General features: G+C 37.9%; 1 protein-coding gene across 3 annotated transcripts in view; it reads left to right on the top strand.

Moving 5' to 3' along the window:
• Window positions 1-26078, top strand: part of DLGAP2 (DLG associated protein 2) — a 337736-nt gene that overhangs the window by 270969 nt on the left and 40689 nt on the right. For all 3 annotated transcript variants that reach the window (XM_014251397.2, XM_088052985.1, XM_088052986.1), the window contains exons 7-8: window positions 9787-9934; window positions 13075-13294. In XM_014251397.2, the coding sequence (XP_014106872.1) occupies window positions 9787-9934; window positions 13075-13294 (368 nt within the window). The remainder of the gene's footprint in view (window positions 1-9786; window positions 9935-13074; window positions 13295-26078) is intronic.

Raw genomic sequence — 26078 nt, 5'->3', positions numbered from 1 at the left:
TGCAAAAATGTCACAGATTGAGAGTTGAAGCACACCTTCCTTGCTAGAGAAATTAATGTCCTCTTTCAACATTATCCATTGCTGTGCACCAGTGATCCAAGCCTCTTTTAATTTTTAAGGTAAACTACAATTTGCCATTAACTCTTCTACATTTTAAATTAGGAATGTTTTTTAAGCCACTCCTGAGAAATATTCTGAATAGAAGAGATGAGGAAAATCACTAGAATAGAAGCCCTCATCTTTTATATGCTTTTTATTTATCTTTGGGTTTTTTCCCCTCAATCTTTTGACTCTAAAAAGCCTCATTACACACTTCATTAGTAGCTTTCTGAGGCCCTGTAGTGTAGTAGCATCTACTCAGAGTCTCTGAGGGGTGAAATTGGAGATTTACTGGGGAGAGTTTGAGGGCTAATTACAAAGCCTTATCAACTAATAATGTAATCAGAGGGCCACTGGCATGGTGATAGTCTTTGCTGCAGTCACTAAGATCTGGGTTACATTAAGCTGCAGGGTTAAGAAGGAATGCTGATGAAGGGCAGACAGTCATCTGGCTACCTAGGAAACATCTTTTGTGGGGTCAGAAGACATCCCCATCATTTCTTCCTTTGCAGAATAATAGCAAATGCTCTTAAGCAATGTTAGGAATCTTGTTCTCTGAGAAGCAGCACAGTGTGAAACACAGGGAGCTGAGCCCAGTTCTCCTGCCTCATTTTTGTAAATACCAGCTTTATGTTGTAGGGCTGAAATGTATTACTAAGGATTAGGGATGAAAGGGGGATCCTAAGGCTATAAACAAAGTCCAGAGTCTTTTCAGGAATAAAGCAGGCTTTTCTCAGAAAAATGCAATTACATGACGGATTGTGTTGAAAATGCAGTAAAATTCAGGTCAATACAACAAGTATGAATAGTGACATTCAAGGGAAAATATGCTTCTGGTTTTTGGTGTCTATTTACTCCTGCTTCCAACAAATATATTAGCTTTACTTTTCATTTGAAATGGATCAAAATCTGATTTTCTCATTTGTTTAGTTTTCAATATAAACTAAATAGGACTATAAAGGATGTGTACAGAAACACTTCTTCAGGAAAGGATTTGAAAATTAAGATGCTTTTGGTTAAAAAAAAAATTATTTTTATATTTTTATATTTATATTTATATTTATATTTATATTCATATACATATACATATACATATTCACTTTTCCCAATTCTACTCAATTGCTTCTCCAGAAATCTTCAACTTCAGCATGAAGGTCACTTATTTTCTTTAGATCTACTGGTTTTAATGGACTTACATGTGTGTTTAAATTAAGCTCATGTTCAGATGCTTTAATGAGTCCTAATAGCCCATAGTCTACACTTGTTCTACCCAGTTAGGACTTTTTGCATGTGTACATGTATATGCACCAAAAGCAAAAAGAAAAAAAAGTGAGACAGCTTCCTGAAGAAATTAATGAATATTTCAGTTCCACAAATGGATTTAGGAACACATATCCAACATTTGAGTTCTGCTTATATCCACAGACCCATTTGCTGAACTGCTATATGATGCTTTAAATGCCCTTTAAGTTTTTGCCATAGCATCCACTTGAATTTTGTTGAGGCTGACCACCTTGTTGACTGCTTGGCAGGGCAAGATCAAAATACTATATTAAAACAAGACTTTTAGGATTAACTATAGATTAGCTATATGTGTAAATCTGTCACCTTTTAGAAAGTTTAGAGTTTAGATTTCTCATATCCTACTTTTCTATTACATGCACATTTTGAGTCATTTGGAATACAGGCTTGATTGAGCCTACATCCTCTCTATCTTTGCAAGGAGTGATCAAATCACCGGACTGTTTAACGATTCTGATGATTTCCTCTCATTCTCTTCTGGTTCATGTTGTATGTACCAAATCCCTAAACACTTACTGACAGTAAGAGTTCTGTCCTACCAGTGATTAGTAGGCATTTCATAAGGATAGAAACAGCAGTCTCCACCTCTTTCCTAGAATATTCCTGTAATAAATAAAATGTTAAATATCTTTCAGGCACACTTTTTTAAAAAGTACTGGTCAATAATGAACTATCTAGGCATCTAAATAATTACATTTGTCCCAAATTCTCATATCTACCAGTGATCAAAGAGAAGATTCAGACTGGCAAATATTAGAAAAATAATTCTTCGCTACAGATATATTTATGAGATTTATGTGCACTTTCTGTTTTCTAAAGAGCCAAGCTAAATGTGCTATTCGAAAGGAGAATCAGACTTAATGTCTACACTCTTGAGTTCTCCAATGGGCTGCATGCAGGCACATCTGGGCCCCTTTGCAGAGCTCTATTGACTCCAGCAGGACTCCATGGAGATACAGCGTGACTCGCAGCTGCTATACAATGGCACTGCTGGCTAAGCTTAATCATTAGAGTCTGGTCCATGGGTTATTTCATATATCTAGAAAGACATAGTTAAGATAGATCCAGATAGAGAAATGAATATCCATTGAAATGCAAATCTCTCAATAAAATAGGTTTTGATAACTGCTGCTACTTTGGTAATTCTAATGCACCTCCCTTTTAGGCACCCAAGAGGAATACTTTTACAAATTTTATCTTTTTGTCCCAGAAAGATACTTCTGAATTGCATATACTGATTTGAACAGAAGTGATTGTACTTTCTTTAATGTTCCTATTCATTCTCACATTTTTGCACAAATGCAGGCATGATCATGAAAATAAAAAGATATGATTTTAGAATATGGCAATTCCAAAAATTAATTTGATGGAACATGGACTTTCTTTATATTGGATGCTCCCTGAATAAAGATGATAAATCCATTCAGAGTCAGAAGGTGACCTTCTTGCTGGAACTTGTAGAGGCCTCAGAGATGTTAATTCACTTTTGGTGCCTTCTTGACCCAGGGTGCACTGGTGGCTGAACTTTTGACAGAGAAGAGCCACTCTGGGGAGTGATCACTATTTTGAATGTCAGTAGATCAAGGAATGACCTTGGCAAGTACATTTCTGGCATCAGAATCATACTTTATTATAATCAATCATACTGTTTTATACAATGGTATTAGGTTTATGACAAAGTATGTGATGTCAATCACTTACTAGAAAATGAAGATAGTAAAAAACAAAACTAAAGCAGTGTGACTGAGAAATCCCTTTCTCGGGAGTTATAAAGTTCATTATTCCCCTGGGGTTGTCTTGGCTATCAAGTATTGCTGCTCAGGGATTAGAATTTGTAGAAGGAAGGTAGGGGGTTTCTAGCTTCTGCCCTGTACTCGGCTGTAGTGGGCTAAACCACATTGGCACTGGTGATGCCACACTTCAATTCCTGTATCCAGTTTTGGGCCCCAAGTTTCAAGAAACACATGAAAGTGCTGGAGCATGTCCAGACAAAGGCAGCAAGGCTGGGGAAGGGTCTGGAGCGCAAGTCCTGTGAGGAGCAGCTGAGGGAGCGAGGATTGTTCAGCCTGGAGAAGAGGAGGCTCAGAGGAGACCTTATCACTCTTTACAGCTGCCTGGAAGGAGGTTGCAGCCAGGCAGGGGTCAGCCTCTTCTTGCAGTGACAGGACAAGAGGACACAGTCTTGAGCTGCACCAGGGGAGGTTTATGCTGGGCACTAGGAAGAGGCTCTTCACACAAGGGTGATTGGGCATTGGAATGGGCTACCCAGGGAGGTGGTGGAGTCACCATCCCTGGAGGTGTTTAAAGCAGGACATGGCAGTCAGTCCCATGATCTAGTTGACAAGGTGGTGTTAGGTCATTGGTTGAACCTGATGATCTCAGAGTTTTTTTCCAACCTGCTTGATTCTGTAATTTTGTGATTTTTTGGTATTGTTTTGACCCTGGACTAGCTATAAGTTGTAAAACTGTGCCACTTTCTAATTCTGGCATTTCAAGCTGTCCTAAAAGGACATTGTTACCATACATACCTTTTCACCAAATGAATAAACAATTCATCTTCTGTAAAACATGCAATATCTGCATAAGTCCTGGTGCAGTAATGTGTGTGGTAAATCTAGCTCACAGCAATACTCATCATGCAGCAATGACAAGAGACTTCAGGAAACATTCCACAAACCATCCTGGGTGTTCATCAGCATCTGATCTCGGTGACCACAAAGGATGGGCCAAATGCTACACAAAGGGGTAGATTTTGACTGCGTGATGTGAGGTGCTGTGGCATACATCGCAGTGGGAATGCCTCAAATCCCCCAGAGCCATATGTGAATTCACCGTGCTACTTCAGACACTGTCCATGCTCCCATAAACTTTCCAAAAGTTATATAAAACAATGGAATTCAGGAAAAAAATAAACCAAAATTATTATTATTATTATTATTATTATTATTATTATTATTATTATTATTATTATTATTATTATTATTATCTCTCACATTTATAAAGTATCTTGTTCCTTTAACAAATACACCATTAATATAAAAATAAATAGAAGGTTAAATATTAGATTGCTGTAGATGAGGAAATAAAAGTCTTTTTGTTATCGTTAGTTAATGCCTTTCCCTTATCATTAGTTAATGTGCTATTGCAGCTACTGGATTAGCTTGCATTATCATTCCTTTCATTAAAACATGTTCTAAATAGCTCTGTGGTTTTCCAAGTCTTCTGCTAGAAAGGCCTAAATTAGGAAAAGGTAAGGAGATGTAGACATCCTTTTCCATCTCTTGAAATCTCTTCACAAACCTATTTGATTGCAGTACAAGAAAACTTAAATTTCTTTCTATATTTTTTATATATGTCCTGTTAAGGATGACTGTAAGACAAGGAAAAGCACGAATTTAAATTGAGGGTTTGGAGTCAAAAGAATGTTATAAAATCATCCTTTTTTTGTTTCTCTGGGTTTGAGTTTTTGTGCTAACAAGAGTTAGCATATCTTGTTGCTTGTTGTAAGGTTAGAGAAACAGGTGTTTCCTTGCAATTATTTTCCCCCATTCTGCTCTTAAATTTTACTCTTGACGAAGTGTGGGCAAGAACAGTTAGTTTGCACAAGAAGTCAAAGAGGTTTTGGATTAGTGGTAGCCTCCTAATGAGGGGGTGGGATTGCGTGGCCCTAGCAGGTTGAGCAGGACTTTGATGACAAATAGAGGTGTTAGGGGTACATTTGAAATCTGCAGAGGACAGAAGGGTAAGTGGCGCAGTGCTGACTTTCGGGGGGTGTTTTAGAAGATCTTGAACAGGAAACTGTGAGCTGGGACTTAAAGACGGAGCAGTAAGGATTAGGAGCTGGGTGGATCAAGAATGAAGAAGAGCTGTCCTTGGGGGTTCTGGTAAAAGTGAATGCCTTTTGGGGGAAGGGGCAGCTTTCGAGTAGGAGCATCAGGACACGTGAGGTTTGGATACAGAAGCCCGAGTTTTTGCAGGTTAGAGAAATGCAAGAAAATGGAGACTGTAATGCAAGACTCTTAGGGACTGCTTAGGACTGCTTGTGCACTACCGTCTTCTCCCTTATTCTTGATCTATTTTTTGTTGGAATATGCAGCCTAACCTCACTGCCATTCATTACGTACCAGGGTGACAGTCATGCTTTCAGTTATACTGTCCTAGATAAGCATGTCATGCTATAACTCACTTTATCTGGTTACAATACAGTATTTTCCCCCTCCCTGAACACACTCAGGCAATCTGCTGATTGCTGAATGTGCTGTTGCAAATTTAGCTATCTTCACTGGGAGTCCTTCACTTTTAGAGTAGAGGTTCTTAACAACTGCATGGTCATTACATGGAAGTGCTTTTTTTCCCCAAAATTTCTTTAGGTTTTGAGCCTTTCTTTCAGCGAAGATATTTCTCATTAAATTTAAGACCTCTGCCTGGCTGCCATGAACTTCTTCTGAAGCCAGTGGAAAATAGAAAGTAACCCTTGGGGGCAGAAAAGCTTTTATAAGACATCTCTTCCTAAAATCTAGTCTATTCAGAAAAGCAAGTAGGAAGAGAGCAGACATACTAATTTAATTTTTCCCATTAGTGTCGCCCTGTTCCTCCTTTTCCACAGTACTGATTTTTAGAGGCACCTCCTTAATGTTGCTGTTTATATTTATTTATAAAAATAATAAATTTTGGTCCTGGAGATGATCTGTTAAAGCATCTCATTTGCACATGTTTGTCTTGCCCTTCTGCAGTGGTCAGCTGAGATATAAGATCATCTATGCTGCTACAGAACATAAAAGAAAATTATTTTCTTTTTTCAAACAAAAGAACTTTTACGTTTTGGAAATGAAGGTCAAGAATTTTGTTCCTAAGCTTATAGATAGATTGGATGTCATTAAAGAGTAAGCATTCACTAAGACATTGATTGTGTTTTCTAGTATTGTTGACAAGCATGAGACTTCCTTGAGTAGCAGAGCATGACATCTGAGAGCAACTTCCCTATGTAACTCTGGTATTACACTTCTAGATCATTTTTATAGCAAGGTCGTAATTTTCACCATGCACCAACACATTTATCCTAGAGGATAACTTCGAGATTATATCTTAGAAATAAAAACTAATAATTTCTATTTATCAGGAAAATTTCAAAGTGTTAAGCAAATGAGTGTAAAATTGCTTTTACTGCCTTTTATGGCTTTTATATGTAATATTTCTTTTACTTTGCTACAGTTCCATGGATCAATTAATCTCCTCTGATAAATGAAAAATTGTTTAACTATCAAGTGATATCCAAACTCATTCATCAAAACTCAGCTGCCCAGCAGTACAATACTGGGCTTCTTTCCATAAGAAATTATTGCTGTAAAAATTGTTGATGGCATTTAATGATAACAATACCTAAGAAGGAACCAGAATTCCATTAATTAAATACTAGGTTGTTAAGCATTATTTAGCAAAGGGGACAGCTATTAGAATCAGGCTTAAATGAATTAATCTGAAGTATTTCATACAGTAACTTCTAATTTAATTCTATTCCTTCTATCTTTTCTTAATGTGGCCCATGTTTTAATGAAATCTCAAATATCTCTTTAACAAACTGTTTATGAACTCAAAACCTAGACTTTGCCACCCAATGATGACAAACAGAACATCCAGGAGGGACTTACTTGTTTTGAAAAACACTAATGTAACATCATCAAAGAGATTATTGAAAGTACCAGACAGTCTCTCTGCCCTCGTGGGACCCCACCTGGAGTAGTATGTCCAGGTCAGGAGTCCTCAGCACAAGAAAGATGTGGACCCCTTAGATCAGGACCACAAGAGGCCACAAGATGATCAGAAGGCTAGAGCACGTCTCCTGTGAAGACAGGCTGAGAGATCTGGATGCCTGGAGAAGGCATTCTTGCAACATTCCAGTATATAAACAGGGCTTTTAAAGAAGAAGGAGAGCAACTTTTTACTTGGGCAGGTAGTGGTAGGACAAGAGGTGATCAGTTTTGAAATTAAGAGATTTAGGTTAAATTTTAGGAAGAAATTCTTGACAGTGAGGGTAGTGAGACACTGGAATAGGTTGTCCAGAGAAGCTGTGGTTGCCCATCACTGAATGTGTTCAGGGCCAGGTTAGATGGGGCTTTGAGCAATGTGGTCTAGTGGAAGATGTCCTTGCCCTTGGCAGAGGGTTGTAACTATATGATCTTTAAAGTCCATTCCAACAGAATTCATTCTGTAATCACATAAGTAAGTAAAGCATATGCAAAAATCAGAATGGCACAGTCAGTCATCAGCCCATCCATAGAGGAAAGGAAGTTTAGTTACATCCAGCAACTAAATGTGAGGCTTTACACCACTTCACCTAATCTATTTGTCTTCATACCTAAGGGAACAAAAAAATGTTCTTGTTTTTATCACCTAGAACCAAATTAAACCCACTATCAGACTGTTACCTTAATCATGGAATTACTTTGACTGTAATGACTTAATTAACCTCTGAGCACATAACTGCAATAATCTCATACATTTTCATTATAGTTTTAGCAGTTATAGCATAGTTTCTATATAGTTTATCTCTGGCATGAGGTTACAGAGACATTCCATAGAAGGAACTGAATACGCAGGAAGAAATTAATTGTTTTTTTTCCTCCAGGGAAATTTCTTAGGTTTTGGAAATAATGCCTGCATTGAACAAATATTAAAACAAAACACATGTCTTTTTTTGCTTCACCAGCTCTGTTGCTCTTCTTTGGATATGCTCCAGCAAATTTATTAGGAAAAAATTCTTCATTGAAATGATTATCAGGCATTGGAACAGGCTGCCCAGGGAAATGGCTGAGTCACCATCCCTGGGGGTACTTAAAGGACATGTAGATGTGGTACTTAGGGACATGGTTTAGTGGTGGACTTGGCAGCATTCAGTTAGCAGTTGGATTCAATGATCTCAGAGGGCTTTTCTAAAGCAAATAATTTTGTGAATCTAAGGCAGATGCACCGAGGAAGCAAGGTTATGTCTCTGTCGACCCCGAGAAGGGAGAACACATGGAAATACCTGGGAACAGACCTTCCAAGTATAAGGGTCTCTAAATCCCATCTGCTCTTGCAGCTGCTGGTGTGAGGGAATACTGGATCATCACCCATCAGACGTCAAAGGACACGTCCACATGGGGAGATAGATCTCAGTGTTCTGCTTTTCTAGGCAAAAAGATACAAAATTATGAAATGTTTGAGAGTCCTCCAAGAGTGCCCCTCAGGGTTTGCATCCAAACTGAGTTCTTCCTCAAGCACCAGCCTATGGTCATGTTTGATAAATATGGTTTGAGAAACAAAACCCTGGTTTGTGCTTCATCTTGTGACGGGAGTTGAAACTGTGCCTTTCTCACTCACTGAGTGGTCTGGTTCTTAAAGAGAGGAAACTTCCCCCTTCACAGGGGAATTTCCAGCAGCCCAGGCATATGTCACAGACACTGCTGGACTGAACAACTCTGCCAGCTCAGCAGGAAGTAACTGTATGGTCAACATTAGGCATTCAACTGGCACAAATCTATTTTCCCAGAAAGTGTTTTTGTTCAAATCGCCTTTAAGGAATAAATATAAGAGCTGCCTATTTACCATATGAAACCAAATATTGTCGTGGACATTAATCCATTTCTGCACTGATGTGCTGGGGAAAGTTCTGAAATACAATTTACAGAGGTTCTGAGAACTCTGGTGTACCAGTTTAATGTTTTGTATTCAAGGCAAAGTACTGCACTTTTCTCAGATTTATTTTCCTGGAATGTTAATCAATACATTTAAAACAAAACATGAAGACTAACATACTCTTAGTGTGAAAGCATACAGAAGAGGGCTCAGTGTGGTGTTACAGTCCCAGTCCTGCAAAACGGGAAATGTGTTGTAATAAAATAATTTCTAGAGCTTCATGCAATTGCTCTGAGGAGTTATTAATTTATTTTTTAGCTGAACATGGGATATTTTAATCTTTTGAAAAACTATATCAATTCTTTGAAGATAAAAGGGCTCTTGATGCCTAAAATCCTGATGAAAACCAGATTTTATCTATGAAGATTTTTAGTTACTTTGGTTTGTGCTTTAGCTCTGTTTTTTGTTCCTGTTGACCTAGACATTGTCTTTTAGTAAAGTTCAGCATTAATAGCCAGGAGGATTGATGATGTTTAAATAGAGCAAAGACTTAAAATTTTATACTATCTAGGTAGCAGAGTCACAGACAGATTCTCTGCTTGTGCTAAGACACTGGGCTACAACAGGTCTATGATGCTTTATAAAGAGTAAGAGTTGGACCCAGGGGAGTGTGTTTGTGTGTCTCCTACAAATTACTGTCTTTAGTGTCCTAATTGATTCCATCTGTAGTTTTACACCCTTTCCTTTTTTTTCTTCCTCTTTCCTTTGTAGTCAGAGCTACCTTCAAACTGCAAGTGACGTGCCTGGGGGTCACAACCTGGATCCCTCTGCAAACTACAATTCCCCAAAGTTTCGCTCAAGGAATCAGAGCTATATGAGAGCAGTGAGCACGCTCAGTCAGGCCAGCTGTGTTAGTCAGGTGGGAAATTCTTGTTATAATTTTTCTTATAGGTTAACTGCAGATGTGAGAGTTGTAACTAGTGGATGGTTTTAGGTTTTTTTGCATTTTTAAAATTAATATCAAACTGAGGATGTGAATTGTGGAAGTAATTCAGTTCTAAGGAATGTAACTCAAAATTCCAAGAAAAATACTGAATTCTAGAGGCAAAGAGACACTATAAAACATGACGTGTTCCATTTTTTTTTTCATTAAAAATATAAGTACTGGTGTTTTTCTTTTCAGTCCATATTAAATATTTAAATGTTAAGAAGATTCAGACTGAGCATGAGGAGTACACTTCTACAGTAGTCATCATTTGAAAATACCCGCTCTGATGTCAGTAAACGTGGGTTGCCAGATTAAGATATAGATTGAGAAAAATATGCTCCAAAGGAGCAGTGATTCATCCTAAACCAAATCCCTCACTCTTTTTTGGGTGAGAGAATAAGTTACATTAACTCTTCTATGTATGGGGATCCCTGAAAAGGTACAGTTTTCCTCCCTACTGGTTTTATGTCTGTTAGTCCTAACTCATTGTAAAGTGAGGTCTGAATCACACCTGAAGTGCAATAAGCCATAATGTGCATGTTTTATTTAGCAGAGGACTTTACATAAAACTCCCAATGTTTCTAATGTTTATTGGTCCTGACTTTTTTCCCTGTGTTGTTTCATGACAGATGGGCCCTGCCCTCTTCTCAGACATGGTACTTAATATTTCTTTGACCGTTTAGTGAGCCACCTAAGGGTATATGTACACAATGGTTATGTTAAAAGAGAAATCTTTTTAAAGCAATTTCATATTCATTCATATTCGATTTGTATTGCATGGCTATTCAGGCCTGGATTCAACTCATCTAACTTGAGGCTTTTAACTGAGGCAACAACTAAAACTTCCTCTGTAGTTAATGGAGCAAAAGATTTTCTTCCAGGGCAGTGCACATCCCAAGTGTGCTGGGAGCCCTCTGGAAATGCTTGTCAGTCTCCCTGCCTGGAGAGAGCTGGGAGGGGCTAGTCACCTGACTAATGCCCTTCAGTCAAATTCCTTTATTTATGTGAGGTAATTCTAAATACAATCCTATGCAGCACACATTAGAATTAGAAACAATCAAGCATTTTCCAAACCTTTCACTATTTTTTTCACAGCTCTCTTGTGAAAACTGTTGCCATCATTCTGATGCCTTGTTTTATATTACACTGGTTTGGTTATTTTGTCTTTTTTATTACACTCTACTTTTGAGAAAGTTTCATGTGTATTAAATCCTGCATTCAAAGCAAATGCTATCAGCTGCCACCTAACAATGTTCTCACATAGAACTAGTCTAACATCTTCTGCCTCTGACCGTGTCTGTGCACAGTGTTCACTGAGCTGTCCGTGATGATTAATTGGTTTCAGTAGTGGTTAAAATTCTTTATTTCAGTATGCATTACCTGGAAGGTGTCTACAATAGATTTCATTTGCAGGTAGATTGCTCAATTGGCCAGATTAACTAAGCCTGCTGGATATAGCTCCTTGCTTTTTCAGTGTTCACTAACCTATGCAACTTTGTGTTAGCCACACACTTCCTACCTCACAGTCCAGGTATTTCCAGACCATTGGTAAATGAATTTTATAGATATTACCCAAAGCAAATGTATTAAAATATCAACTTCTGAACATCTGATGTTTCCTGTTCTTTTTCCATGACACCATCCTCCTCTTGTTCCATCTACATAATAGCAGTTTGTATAATTTATGGTATTTTTTATGCCTTTTTGTTGTGAGAGCCTTCCTTTTTCACACCTGACAAAGGGTAGACTCAAGAAGAATGCTTAAATTCCATGGTTTATATTTTTAATTTAAGTTTGAAAATTTTTAATTTTCTATTGTCAATAACTTTAACTTGAAAGAAGTGGCTAAGACTGTAGACTAAGAGTCTACAAATTAAATTACCATCTATTTCCTGATCAACAATTTTGCAAAATAGTTCAGAGTAACATTTTTTTGATGTCTTTGAGATTGCATTAGTCTACTTAACTTTATTAAAAGCAAATTTTATGAAGAGTAATTTAATCCTTTTCAGAAGATTTTTAGTAGCCAAAATATCTTGAGCAAAATTAAAATATCAGTTATTCATAATCATCAGAACTTCTCTATAAAATTTCCATTTACCTAACCAAAACCCTAAAACATTTAAAACATTTGATGGGAGTCTTTTTCCATAATGAATAAAGCACTAGGAGCACTTAGCAGCTGTATAGGAAAATTAATACCAACAGGATGTGTAATTTAGCGATGCCATAAATTTAACTTGTAAAATTATTCATAGTGATTCTGATTTCTAGCACTCACTTTTTAGAAAAAAAACATATTTTCAGAAAGTCATGCAAGTATCTGTCCAGTGTTAACTTCCTATCTGATTTTGGATGAACATCATATTGAATTATTCAGGTACATTTACAGTTAGGGCTGCCTTCAGTGAACCTATGAAAAATGCTGTAGGTAGAATTAAGGCACTAATCTTCAAAACAGCAACATATGGTTACCTACTGAGAGGTTCCCCAAGCTGGCCACTCTGCCTAAGCCCTGTTTATCATGAAATTTGCCTCTGAGAAGGCTCAGAGTTGCATCGTGCCCAACCTGCAAGGCAGGGCTGGCAGGTAGGTGCTGGGTCCTGCCCAGGCACTGCAGGGAGCTGGAGGCTGCTGCTGCAATACCCCAAGGGAACAGCTGGCAGAGGCTCCAGGAGGCACCGCTGGGCTGCTCTGCCAGGCAGGGTTCCACAGCACACCTGCTGCCAGAAGTATCAGGTTTTATATAATGCTGCTGAAGAAAAGGTTCTTCCGTGGCAGTGAATGCGTAACCCAGTCTGCCAGGGGGTGAGTTTGGCTTAGGTCCCTTCTCAACTATGACTAAAGATATTAAATGTAACATTAATGTAATGTGTGATGCATTTAATATAGACATGTGAACAGCTGATGTAAGTTAAACGGTGTGAATGTGATCAGAAGGGATTACTACATTTTAACTATATGCTAAAACAGTTCTTCATCAATGTACAGGTGTCCATTTGAGATGTTGAGGCCGTGATGATCACAAAAAAGCAAGTCAAAAATCAAATGCATTGTTGTTGTTTATTCAGATGAGTGAAGCAGAGGTTAATGGACAATTTGAATCGGTGTGTGAATCAGTGTTTAGTGAAGTTGAAGCTCAGGCAATGGATGCCCTTGACCTCCCTGGGTGTTTCCGAACAAGAAGCCACAGTTACTTGCGTGCCATTCAGGCAGGCTATTCCCAAGATGATGAATGTATACCTGCGCTGACATCTTCCAACATCACCTCAACCATCAGGTCAACCACAGGTAAGCAAGTCTCCACTGACCCTTCCACTGCTCTGCATGTAAAAACAGATCAGCTTGTTTGCTAAAAGGATGTTTGACACTAGAAACATTTTCCCCTGTGTAAAGATAATGTTTGATACCAGCATTCTTGTTTTTAATACTGTACCATTGTGGCTGTATCTTGGAATAAGCTCCTTCTGAGAAGAATCCTGCATGTATAATGTAATGGACCTGGATTTTTGACCTCCATTTCACATATGTACAGTAATTTAAGTGCAAATATAAAAATGCAAGTGCAAATTGTATCACTTCAATATTGTTAGACATTTATGTGGCTTATCTATCAAGTAATTGATCTTATAAATGAGATTAGTTGTGCTAATTTTCATTTAGGTTGTTAAAATACAAAAAAAAAGAGAAGTAATATTAAAAATATTTGGTCTAAATACTCGAAGTCATTTAATGTAAAAGGTAATTAATTACTTTTAGGGAAGGTGTAACCAATTTTATCAGTGCACTGAATTGTAAACGTTTTGGCAAGCTTCACACATCTATTACTCATCAGTAGCCATTAACATTCATTGTTGCAACACTCACTGTTAAGATCTTTTAACATTCTTCTGGAAATTTATTTTTTCTTATTAGTTGCTTAAAAAAGACAATAGCTTTATCCGTTTTAGAATTTTAGCATATATTGCTAAAGAAAAGAAAAGATTGAAGAGTAGGTAGGGGTAGAGAAAAGATTGCACAGTGAGCCGGTAAATAATGAAAGTTAAATCTATAGGAAATATGTACTCTGTAAACTGGTCCAAATTCACTTCTACCTTTCCAAGTATGTTAATGCCAGTTCCTAATTATGGTATTGTCCTTGCCACATACTATTAAGTTGTAGTGCAGGCTACCCATCTACAAAAGGTACAAATGAGTGCAAAATGTATCATATAAAAATACTTTTTAAATTATTTGCTTGACACATCTGTTGTATAACAGAGCAGTGGGAGCTTAGAAAGGAAGCTGTGGTTGAATAATGTACATTTGCATTCCAGAAGTAGCATAAAATGTTATTTTATCTTAAGCATGGTATTTTAATTGTTATATAAAACTTTGTGTAAAACTAGAAATTGTTGCTTACAGTGCCCCCTCTAGGGATGTTTCTGTTCTTTGATTAATAGAGATGCTATCATGATATAAAATGAGATATTATTTCTACCCCAGAGACTAATTTTCATCTTTATCATATATTACTGTGTGAACATTATGAAGACACTTTCAATGGCAAAAGACACAAATAGATGCTTATTTTGGAGTCTGACTTCAAGGACTAAATTGGAATATTTTCAGAATTACCTTGGTTACCAAGTGGTCTGATTTTTGCCTAAGCTGTCTTAAGTTTATATGCTACATAAGCCCAAAATTCTCACAGAAAAGAATTTATTTTATTTTCCTCAGAGTGACAAAGCTGAATAATAGAGTATTTTTTTGGTATATTTTTGGGTAGTAAGTATGTTTGCATCACAGTGTTTTCATACTTATGAAAAACGTTTTGTATTGATTAGTAGTCTGCTGGTTAAATGCTGTAGTTTTGAAAATTTTAACCTTCATTTCACACATAACTTCTCCCTTATCTCAGATATGATTTGTCAGATTGATTTTCTTGCCCACAATGTAATTCTTCTTCTTTGCTGTGGTGAGGTGATATTGATAATCTGGAGAAAAAGATTATTTGAGGTGTTTTCCTGATCCAAAATTATTTCCAAACCTATGGACTGTATAGAGTTTTGAGTGTCATTCTATAATTAAAATGTCATCTCTGTGCCACTGAGCAAGTTTGTCCTCAGCTTCTATAGAAAGTAAATATGCAAATCAGAAATAATTATCTGATACACAAGAAGAGTAAGGATTATGTGATTCACTTTTAAGGGAAACTTCAGTTGCCAAATAAGTTCTTGCTCTTAAAATCCTAGGTGTAATTCTTCCATTTTTTCTCTCTTCAGCCCTTGTCACTTTGGAGGGAGATGCTACATTTCCTATCCTTACTATAATTTTTACAAAAAACTTACTTCTTCGTCCCTGTCTGAAAATTGTAAAAGAAGCAGTTGCCTGAAATGTGAAAATGGTGTTGGCAGATATTTGACATTCAAATAAATGGCAGAAAGGTCAGACTTTCACTTCAGTTTTTAGTTTCAATTCAGTCTTTTGAATTCTTAAGAAAATTACATTAACTTCTTTTTATCTTCTGATGTAATAAATTCTTCTTGGCAAAAAAACTAAAGGAATTTTTTTAGAAAATTAACAGTCATTTCAATTAAATTATTCCATTCAATTTTAGTTATATAGGTCAAGACTGCCCCTTATCATTGTCATGAAACAATTGATTCGTAACACACAGGCTTAGCTAAAACTTAATTCTTGTAACTTAAAATGTAAACCTAAAATAAAAGAGTAGTATTTGATCTCTGAATTCAATTACAAAATTATAGAATATATATTTACAGCATGCATTTTCCTAAAATATTTCTAGATGCATTAATGACTTTCGGGAGGTTGCAACTATAACGAATATTATGTGGGACATTATTAATGGACTCTGCTAACAGGATTTTCTAATAGATGGAAAAAGAACTACCAGTGTCAGGCTCTTCTTAACTGCATACAACTTTACAAAGCCCAATGAAACATTGGTAGGAAAGAACACAACTTCTGCACAGATCCATGTAGTTTAATTATTTGTGGAACCAGTCTTCTCCATTCTGAAGGAGATTGTGACAAGGCCAAGGGCAGTCCCTGCGGCCCCAGCTGAAAATGAATGAGACAGGTGACAGTGCAAAGGAGGCACCAGCATTGCTGGGCCATGGTAAGCGAGACCTGGCCTGTGTTACTCCTGCTGAGACTCTTGTTTCATTGAGGTTAGGGCATTTCTAGCCATCACATTTCATTTTGTGAGGAGATAATGAACCCGGTAAAAGATACTTGATGTTAAAAGCCCTGAATGGCAGCATATGCTTTCTGTCTCTGAACCGAATCCAGTCACAGCTGTCAGATGCACAGCTGAGAAAATACAGCTCCAGCTGCTGCTGCCTCCCACCTCGTTCCTGCATCACAGACAACATGTAATTTCCTGAATGGGAAGTCACTGAATGCAGTAGTCATCCTAAGTGCTACTGACTTACAGCTCTGCTGCTCCTGCAAGCAATGCTTCACTTTTCAGGAAGAGTTCATAAAAACTGGGTCACTTTCCCAGGTAGTACCAGCCCGGCTCTCTGCTGTCTAAGCACATCACGGCACTGGCAGCTCGGCAGGCTCCTTCCCGGTGTCAGGCAGCGAGTGTGGCACGGTGTCAGGCAGGGAGTGTGGCAGTGTGGCAGGCAGGGAGTGTGACACGGTGTCAGGCAGGGAGTGTGGCAGTGTGGCAGGCAGGGAGTGTGGCACGATGCTGTGGGAAGGAAGGTGACAGAGATGTTGGGCTGTGCCACCGCCAGCTGAGCCCGCAGCAAGCCCTGGCTGCAGAGGAATGGAGGGCAGGAGGTCGGGAGCAGTGCTGCAGTAACACCTTATCCCACCTGCCACACCTGGCTTCTCCTACTGAAAAATAGTTCAGATACTGTGGTACAGTACTGTGCTATGAAAACATCACCAACAAGGACATCTGGAAGATATTAATCACCCCCTCCCTCATTTCCCCTTTGTCTGACAAAGTCTACTTATTTTTGTTGCAAGTTCTGTAGAGAGAGTCCTTCATACTAACCACTTGGTATATTATAGACTATTTCAGAATGTTTCCTTACAGGTTTTGTAGTTTGTTTTCACAATGAATGCAGAAACACTGAATTGTAGTGGTAATGGAGGTAGCAGTTAGGATGGTCTCTTGTGAAGCAGAACATGCTAAAACCCCTTCCCTGAAAGAGAGAGAGGGAGAGTAACTTGGTATTTGCACTTCTGGCCAACTTGAATATCAGTTTATCATCCACAGTAAATTCCACATTTACTGAACTATTCAGTTTATCATCTGTTCAGGTGTGGGGGCACACCTATTTTCTCCTGATGACAATATATACATTGTATAAAACACTTTCATCTTTATTGAGAGAAACACTTCACCTCTGGACCACTGCTCACAATGTTTACCCATCAGGTAGAATATCTACTCAGTGTGTATAGCTTTTATATTCAAATTGAAACAGCCAGCCAGAAATACTAAATATGTGACTCAATTAGATGTATTAAATTCTTCTCCAGCAGCAAGCATGGACTAAGCAGCCTCTGTTATGTTCTTTGGTTTTCAGTCTGATGAATAAAAGAGAAGATAATTTTCAGTTTCTTAAAATTACTCCACGTGTTCCTCTAACCCAGGTTTTTTGCCTACAACAGTATTTTTTTACTGGATTAATGATAAATGAATGGATTAATGATAAAAGAATCCACCTAGCTATGGACTCCAGCACAATGGGAACTTGGTCAGAGTACATAAAGGCATTCTGGATTTCTGTCCTATGTTAAATGTCAGTCCCAAGTAATTTCTCCCACTTCAGGGATTTCCTGCTAATCTTGAGAGAAATTTAGCATGAAGAATTGCTGGATTAAGGGAATATAGTTGCTAGCCTTAAATTGCCAGTATACTCTATAAAATTTTTAATTCTTCTAGAAAATGTAGCACAATGTAATTCTTCCAACCTTAATGATTTTCTCAGTTGTACACGCACCTCATTTTTTCTGATTCATAGGTAGCTCAACTAAACTCATGCTTGCTAAAGACTTTACTGAGGAAGATGAAAAGTAGGGAACTGTCTTTGTGCCATTTTATTTTTTTTAGTCAGCTGGACTCTGCTTGGCAATGAGTAAACTTCAGAGAATTCCACATTTACTGAACTATTCAGTACTAATTCCAAAACCAATTAATTCAAACAAGGTCACATTGGATGAGAGTTTTCAATTAGAGCTCCTACAATTACTCAGGATGCCTGAGGAATTACAGGTTTCCCTTCTCCTGACTTGAAGCTATTTTCAGCTTTCCATTTTCAAATAAAGAGCTATGTAAGGTGAATTTTTACAGCCCATGTTTGATACTTAGATACAGAACTCTCATGGTCAGTGAACTGATTGCATAATCATGTGCTTACAAAAATAAATGGATGAGAATATATTTCAGAGATAAATTGTACCTTTCCATAGCATGGCTACCCCTTCAAACCCTAAAAGGACTGATTCACTGGTTACTGTCTGAACAATAATAACACTAGTTCTTGCTTTTAGGTTTTGCTGGTTTGTCAGGTTTTTTGCCACATATGAGGATACCAAAGGTGGGAAAAAGTCATGGTGCTACTACATATGACACCCCTCCCATGAGAAAAACATAAGAATGTCGGGACTCATCAGCTTGGGGAAGAGAAAGCTCAGAAGCAATTTTATAAATGTGTATAAACATAAAAATTGAGGAAAAAATGTTCTTCAGTTCTTAAAAGAAAAATTATTTATGAGCAACAGATGTGTGATTTTCTTTTACTTCCTCAAGTATGAGATACTTCAACCAGGTGGCTGTTTGGATCTTCTTAATCTGATGCACTGTGACTAGGAAAACCCAGCCAAATGAAGGAAAACTTATGCATGAAGTAACATCCCACAATTTCTGTTCTGTCTATAGAAATGCTCAGTCTGAGAGGATTTTACTGGTATCCATTGCTAGGTAATAGCCACAAGAGGTATGTTTAAAAACACAAAGCATTGAGTTTAAATAAGATATAGAAGGCTGTGTTCTCAATCATAATTTATTATGTCAACTTTTCTTAATTACTGTTGGGGCTCTATGGAATTATCTGACACTCTAACTCTCTGCAGGAAACACCATCTATCTCTGGGAGCATTTGGGCATCCTGAGTTAATCCTTTGATGCTGTGCCAGCTTGTGTTCCTATACTGTGAGGATAAATTTTGTCCTAACAAATGATGAGCCCAGTTCTACACTTGGATACACACACATCATTTTCATTGCTCTGGGTGTATCTGGAGATCATAATTAGTCTTTATTTTTTTAAAACACATTGAAGTTCTGCTGCTATGCTGTTCAAGAGCAGCTCTACAGAGTAGAAAAGGCCCAGGAAGTCACTAGGATGAAGGTGACACAAACAGTTTGGTTCAAGGAGCTTGACAGGATGGGCAAGGGGCATCAACATCCACAACTGTTCACAACTCTGGGATTCCTACAGATGGAGTAAGGCTGTGCTAATCAGGGCTGTCTGGCCTCTTCAAGCTGATGAGGCATGAAAGCAGTTGGAGCAGTAGCCAGGAGCTTTTCATATTTTCATTCTCCCTGGTGCAAATTATCTTCAGAGTCAAAGATAAAAAGCAAAGTCACAGACTTCCACCTACAGTTAGTTTAAAAATGTGTAATGAGTGTTTCTCTCTTGCTCCTGCTGTTCTGTGCTTGACAAAATTCCTCTGTAAACCACTGGATTTGCCAGACAGCTTTTTTTTATTAAAAAGGACACCTATGCTGTCTCCCCTGGCAGAATTTGGCTTCAAAGCTATTTTGTTCACAGAATTTTCTCAGTTATGTTTTCTTTATAGTATTATATTTAAAAAAAAAAAAAAGTAGAATTTATCGAAAAATATAACATCCAAGGAAGGAGTTTCACTGCTCAGTTTGAACCCTTCCTGACATGGTAGAAGCTGACAGCAGCAGATGTAAATATCAGCCCAGCTATTTACGCTGAGGTTGCCAGAGGGCTTTGTCTGTGCAGTTGAGGGAAACACACAGGGTGCGTGACCCTGGAAGCACCAGCTCCATCGTGCTTCCTTGCAGTGAAAAAGAAGGAAGGACCCTGCCTGTGCTTCTCCTCCTGGGTTCCTCTGTGAAGGAAAATAACCTCTAAGGAGTCTTCTCAGAAGCTCTGCATGCATTCAGTCCTGTTTTTTTGTTGAAGGTCTATATGTCAGGAGCCATAACAATGATATTTGCAGTGAAATGGCATTCTTTGCTGTGCTAGCTATGCAAACATCATTTGATCCATTTCTGCATGAGGAAACTCACTCAGACTCAGATCTACCCTAGAAAGACAATTGATAAACCTGATACTTAAAACATACTGGGAGGACATTTTCCAGAGAATCAGAAAAAATAAACTGGTGACATTCTTAGGGCACAACCTGACAGAATTAGCCTTTGACCAGACAGGTTTGTTGAATTGTGTTGGGTTAGCCTCCAGGTCAAGTCAACTGAACATAGATACTTTTGTGCAATCTAGCTAAGTTCCCATGATAACAAAGTCTGATTAGTTCAAAGGCAATTGACTGGTACCATTTGAGACATTTGAGGCACCAACACAGGACCTAGAAGAGAATTGCAACGTTTTAGACAAGCTGTTGTTTAGGGAGGAAAGCTTCAGTACCCATGTTTTGGTGAGTTTGGCTCAGACTGAATACAGTGTATGTATTATATTGTGCACAACACAGAATCAACAAACCTCAGCCTACACTGAGGTGTTTTATTGTCAACAAATACAACTTTGAAAATTCCTGACAAAGTCTTACTTGCTGTAAGGCTACGGGTCAGTCTCAGCATAAAGTCCATTAAAATATACACACTGGAAACCACAAATAGCAGAGCAATCCTAACAGCACACTACTACTCCTCAAGGGAAGCTAGAGGACATCCAGGGTTATGGGAGATACTTAGTTTGAAGTGAGTAACCTATCACTTGGCTTTCTGAGAATGAGAATAGCATATCAAGGACACATCAATGAGTCATAAATTTTGTATGCATTTCTTTACCTTTTGGGACATTCCTGTATCCAGAAAAATATACGTGTTTCCTCTCTCTTTTTCCCCTAGTCAAAGAAATTCTACAAATTTCTGTCATAAAAGTTCATCTCACATGATACATATATTAAAATGTAGGTGTCAAAGGCAATCACCTTAATATCCAATTATAGCCAGTGAACATATATGTTCACTTTATAACTTGTACCCATTATGAAGTGGTCTTCCAGACATCCCCATTTCTCTCTCTTCTCTATTAAAATAGTCCACAATGATAGAATTGTATAGCTAGCTGCTTCCATTAATCTAAGGCAAAAATTAAACCTATTCAAATTACATTATAGGATGAAAATTAAGGTTAAATTCAGGTCCCACTGCAAACAAGGATAACTGAGAAAACAATGCTCTGAATTACAAATCTGAGAGATCAAAACACAGCAGCATCATTTTCCACACCTAAATACAGGGCTGTGAGCCTGCAAGTAGCTTTCTTAGCACTGGTTTTGACACTCATACTGATTCCATCTGCTTCTTGGGTAAAATGGTTATTGGATTTGACAAAAAAAGTGCACTCTGAGTTTGTGTCCAGACTTGTAATCTCTGCAGATTAAATTAATTTTTTAAAGATATTAAATTGCATTTGTTTGAAATATTTACTAATCACTTAAGTTCTTTAATGTCAGATTATTATCATAATATAGTGATAAAATTATGCAACACTTCCTTAAAGGTAAGTAAGCAAATTGTTTTCCTCATCCTATTAATCTTAAAATTCCTTACTGGAAGTTAAATAAAATTATAAGCTACACATAGTTACTGTAAGAAAGAGAATAGAAAATAGAAAAAACAAAACCAATTATAAGCCTATATAATAGATTTATGAGGAGTTTAGGAGGCTGCTGGAAATTAAATTAATTGAGTGACAAGGATACATGGGAGTTCGAGAAGAAATTCTACTGAAAAACATTTTCAATTTTTTATTTTATTTCAATATGAGAAGAGTAGCACAAGAAGAGCGATTTTTAGTGTTTGAAACTTTTTTTCTCTTTGTCTCTTACTGTGTTGATGATGTGACAAATGCAATCTGTATTCCTGAAAACCCACACACACATTTTGAAAATGAAATATGGTTAAGAGTTTTCCTTTCTGTAACTGAAAAACTGAGATGGTGGTTTTTAATGCAACTTCAGTACTTTAGAGACACATAGGAACTGTTTAGAAGAGCAGTACAGCTGTCAGCACTTCACTGTGCCATCTACAGGATACTGGTTAGGCTATAATTTCTTGCTAATTAACTGATCCAAAATAGAACCCTTTGTAACCAGTCCATCAGCAATCTATGAGGTTTGTGTTGCCCACATCTCTTTTAATTTTAGCAAAGGCCTACAGTTTCTGATCTTGATGTCTTGTTCTATTTGCATTTCTGTTTTGAGACTAACATTAATTACACTGTCAAAACATATTTATCATTTATGTAATATGGAGCTGCCTACAGACCTAAGTTTTCTCAATATGGAGGTAACATCTTGCACACTGAATTACTTGATTACAGTAATTCCTTTTATACATTTCTTCTCCAGGGAGACTGTAGAGGCTCCAGTTTTTTCCAAATTTAGTGGTCCCATTTCCAATTGTTAGATTCCTGTACAAAATCAGATACATGTACAGAACTGAAGCCTAAAAAGATCTACTCTGAATATTGAGACTAACCTGTTGCAGACACAGATGATTTATTATTATTATTATTATTATTATTATTATTATTATTATGTTTTTAAAAAAATCTCATCCAGTAATTTTGACTTACCCCAGTAAATTTTAGTTGAGGTTATGTGCCATACTAATGATTTCATTAGTTTTAAAAAGTGCTGCACAGATTCTGTTTATCAGAGAGATGTCAAAGACAAATGCTGCTTAAAAATAGGATTTTTATATGTAATTCGTTTGGCAGCAGTGTCTCAGTGATGCACTATTTTGAAAAACTTTTCTTCAAAGTTGTAAATAGGAACCACAATTCTTGTCTGTGTCAATAATATGTTAATATAATGGTCCAGATCCTGAGCTGGTATGAATTGGACAGATTCCACTGACTTCAATATCAACATTTTCAGTGGGATTAACAGCATGGTCTAATCTAGTGCCTCAAACTGGTCATATAATTTAAAAAATAATAAAAATACAGAAGATTCACTTTTCGTTCCAGTCTGAAGTTATGAAGCTATCTTGGGCGAAGCTGGTACTGGCTGCTATGTACTAGCTTCAGCAGAAGGGATCAAGGTGCAGAAAATTAGGTTTCAGTCATTACTGCAGGCGAGTTCCATTCAGATTTGCTTTTCTATCCTGCTCACTGATGTTGCAGTGTGTTTCTTGTTAATGGTGTGTTCTGTTATTGCCCAAGTTGATGGTTTGGTCCAAATTATTGCCCTGCCCAGACCCTCCCATCCCACATTGTCAATCTACCCTGAGTCTCCTGGCAATCCTGCCTTAGGCCCACCACATGCTTGGAATTCTACTTTGGAAGTCCCCTAAATTTCAACTTTTGATTAGTCCATGTGACCCAATTTCACCCCCCACCTCCCTCATTGGAGGATGATTTTGTGAACCCTGCCTTTTACCCTCCCCAGGATATCTCTGATTATCTGATGCTTTGTACCCTCCCTTTGAATCGCCTCCCTATTTCAGCTGTTGCACGCTCGCATTTTCTGTCTTTTGCCCCCAAGATTCCCCAGAACAATAAATCCTTCATTATCCCATGCAAAAGACCTCCCTCTCATCCTTGTCTCCTCAGGGTGCAGACTGACAGCCAAAAGCCATAAAGCAAGTGCTCTAGTCACACCTCGGGTCATCCTGCTCCTGGGGTGTGACCCACTCGTGGCGCAGGCTGAAGTGACAGAGCCAGATAAGCACCAGCCCATGTGTTACACAGGGGATGTGGAGCAGGGGAGATGAAACAGCCACCTTTCCAATGATCACTGGTAACAGACAGGAGAGGTTATGTCCCATTGCAAAACAGTGTGTGACAGTCTCCTAGTTTAGGGCAAATTTGGGAGAAAACTCCAAATGGGGGTTTCCCCAGGGAAAAAAAATTCAAATGACCCCTCCCCCAAAACTGGTCTGGGGAAAAAAAAAAATAATTCTTTGGAGAGAAGTGGAAAAAGCTGTTTATTTAACAGAAATTGAATAATATTAAATAATAAAACCTCTCACTGTTCTATGGGGTGGCAAATCTAGGAAGAAAAGTCCTTTTCATGTGGTGTAGCTCGGCTCGCTCAGGTTCTTATCAGTCCTTCCGGCGCTGGAAAGTGCTGAGGCCCAGGCCCCGGTGGGCCACAGGCGTGAGCTCCCGGGGTTTGGCTGGGTGTTCAGTCCAGAGCAGGCTTGCACAGATCCAGGAAAAAAAAAAAAAAGAAAAAAAAGAGGTCCGGGGAACTCCTCTGCCTCAGCTAGCTAAAGCTAACTAAAAGCCAGAGAGAAGCTCTGTCCCGCTGTCTGTCCATGCTGCAGACACCACAGTCCAGGCGCGGGATGTGTGGGAGTGATGTTTTTCCTTAACACAAACTGTGGCTTCTTCTTCCCCCTCTCTTGCTCTCAAAGCCAGTCTTAAAGGTGCAGAACTTAATATATAACATAAATCAGACGATTGGGGATACCAGTATCATAAAGTCACCCCAGGACAGACAGGAACAGAGCTTTTGGCTGGAGTTAATCTCATCCCTTTAGGCATTTCATAGCACCACAGAATAATTAAAGTTGGATAAGACCGCCAAGCTCATCAAGTCCAACCTTTGACTGAACACCACCATGTCAACTAAATCAAGTGCCAAGCCCACTTGTTTCTTGAACACTTCCAGTGATGGTAGTAGTCAAAATTAGATGTCCTAATTTGAGCTGGTTGTCCATGGTTGTCTTTATGGTTGACAGAGAAAAGCATTGGATGATTCATTTCCTGGTAAAATAAGCATCTAAAATGGGCGAGAATTTCCCCCAGAATTGCTTATTTTTCTCACAGTAATTCTAAAAGTGATTGGACAGCTAACTTAGACCTGGATGACTGGGGATTTTTCAGTGACTAATGTGAGATGAGATGGATTCTCATGTATGATTCCCAAAAATTGTCTTGAAGGTCTGAGGTAATTCACTGCTACTGAAAGACCCTACTTAAAATACTGGCACAGGATAAATACAACATTTTACCCCCACAGACTATGCCAACATGACACTACCAATTAACATCTGACTTTAGGGTGTAACAAATATCCAGGTTTACTTAATTACAAGACATGTAAAATGATCCATCAGGAGAAAGGTTACAAAGTTGTAGATGCATACAACCCAGACAATGCTTTCAGGTACATAATTTAAATAAAGTGCAGCCCATCATATAAATTGTGCTGGTAAAAATCATCTGAGTGTAAGCAGTCTTTCAAAAAAACCCTCATAAAAATATCACTCTGATATTTTTATATCATATATATATGTGTGTATATATATACATATATATATATATCACTGTTTCTTACTGTTTAATCTCAAAAGAAAGAAACAGGGTCTTTTCACAGATGCCCAAACTCTCTCTACTGAGAAACTCTCTGGTCTCTTTACTGGCTATCATTCATCATGGAGGTCTGAATGAGAAAAGGGAAGAAGCAGAAAGATAAGTTAACCACTAAAGTATCTCTCTGATTATGTTAGAGAGAAATTTATTCAGAATTTAATTTTAAAAATTAACTTAATTAAAAGCAAAATTATCTCTTGAATTTCAATCACAATGTGACATTGGTAAGTTTTAATGACTACTTTTGCAAGGTTTGAAAAGCCTTACAATTAAAAAAACCCACTCTCAACTACCTTAAAAATGGAGAAACTCTTGAACATGGAAAGCCCTCAGAAATTACAGGATCTTTCACCACCAGAGCAGCAAGCAAAGGTCTGGACCTTTCCAGGGAGCAGCAAAGGAAAGAGCTGGAGAGCCCTGGACTGTATGTGATGTTTCCCTCGCCTGCCCTACACTCACATACAGACAGACAATATTTCAATTTAAGTACAAGTGGGT

The sequence above is a fragment of the Pseudopodoces humilis genome, chromosome 3 (genome assembly GCF_049639895.1).
Source record: "Pseudopodoces humilis isolate 2021_Gansu_Grassland_sample_001 chromosome 3, ASM4963989v1, whole genome shotgun sequence".
NCBI classification, from domain to species: domain Eukaryota; kingdom Metazoa; phylum Chordata; class Aves; order Passeriformes; family Paridae; genus Pseudopodoces; species Pseudopodoces humilis.
This window is presented reverse-complemented; position numbering and strand designations above follow the sequence as displayed.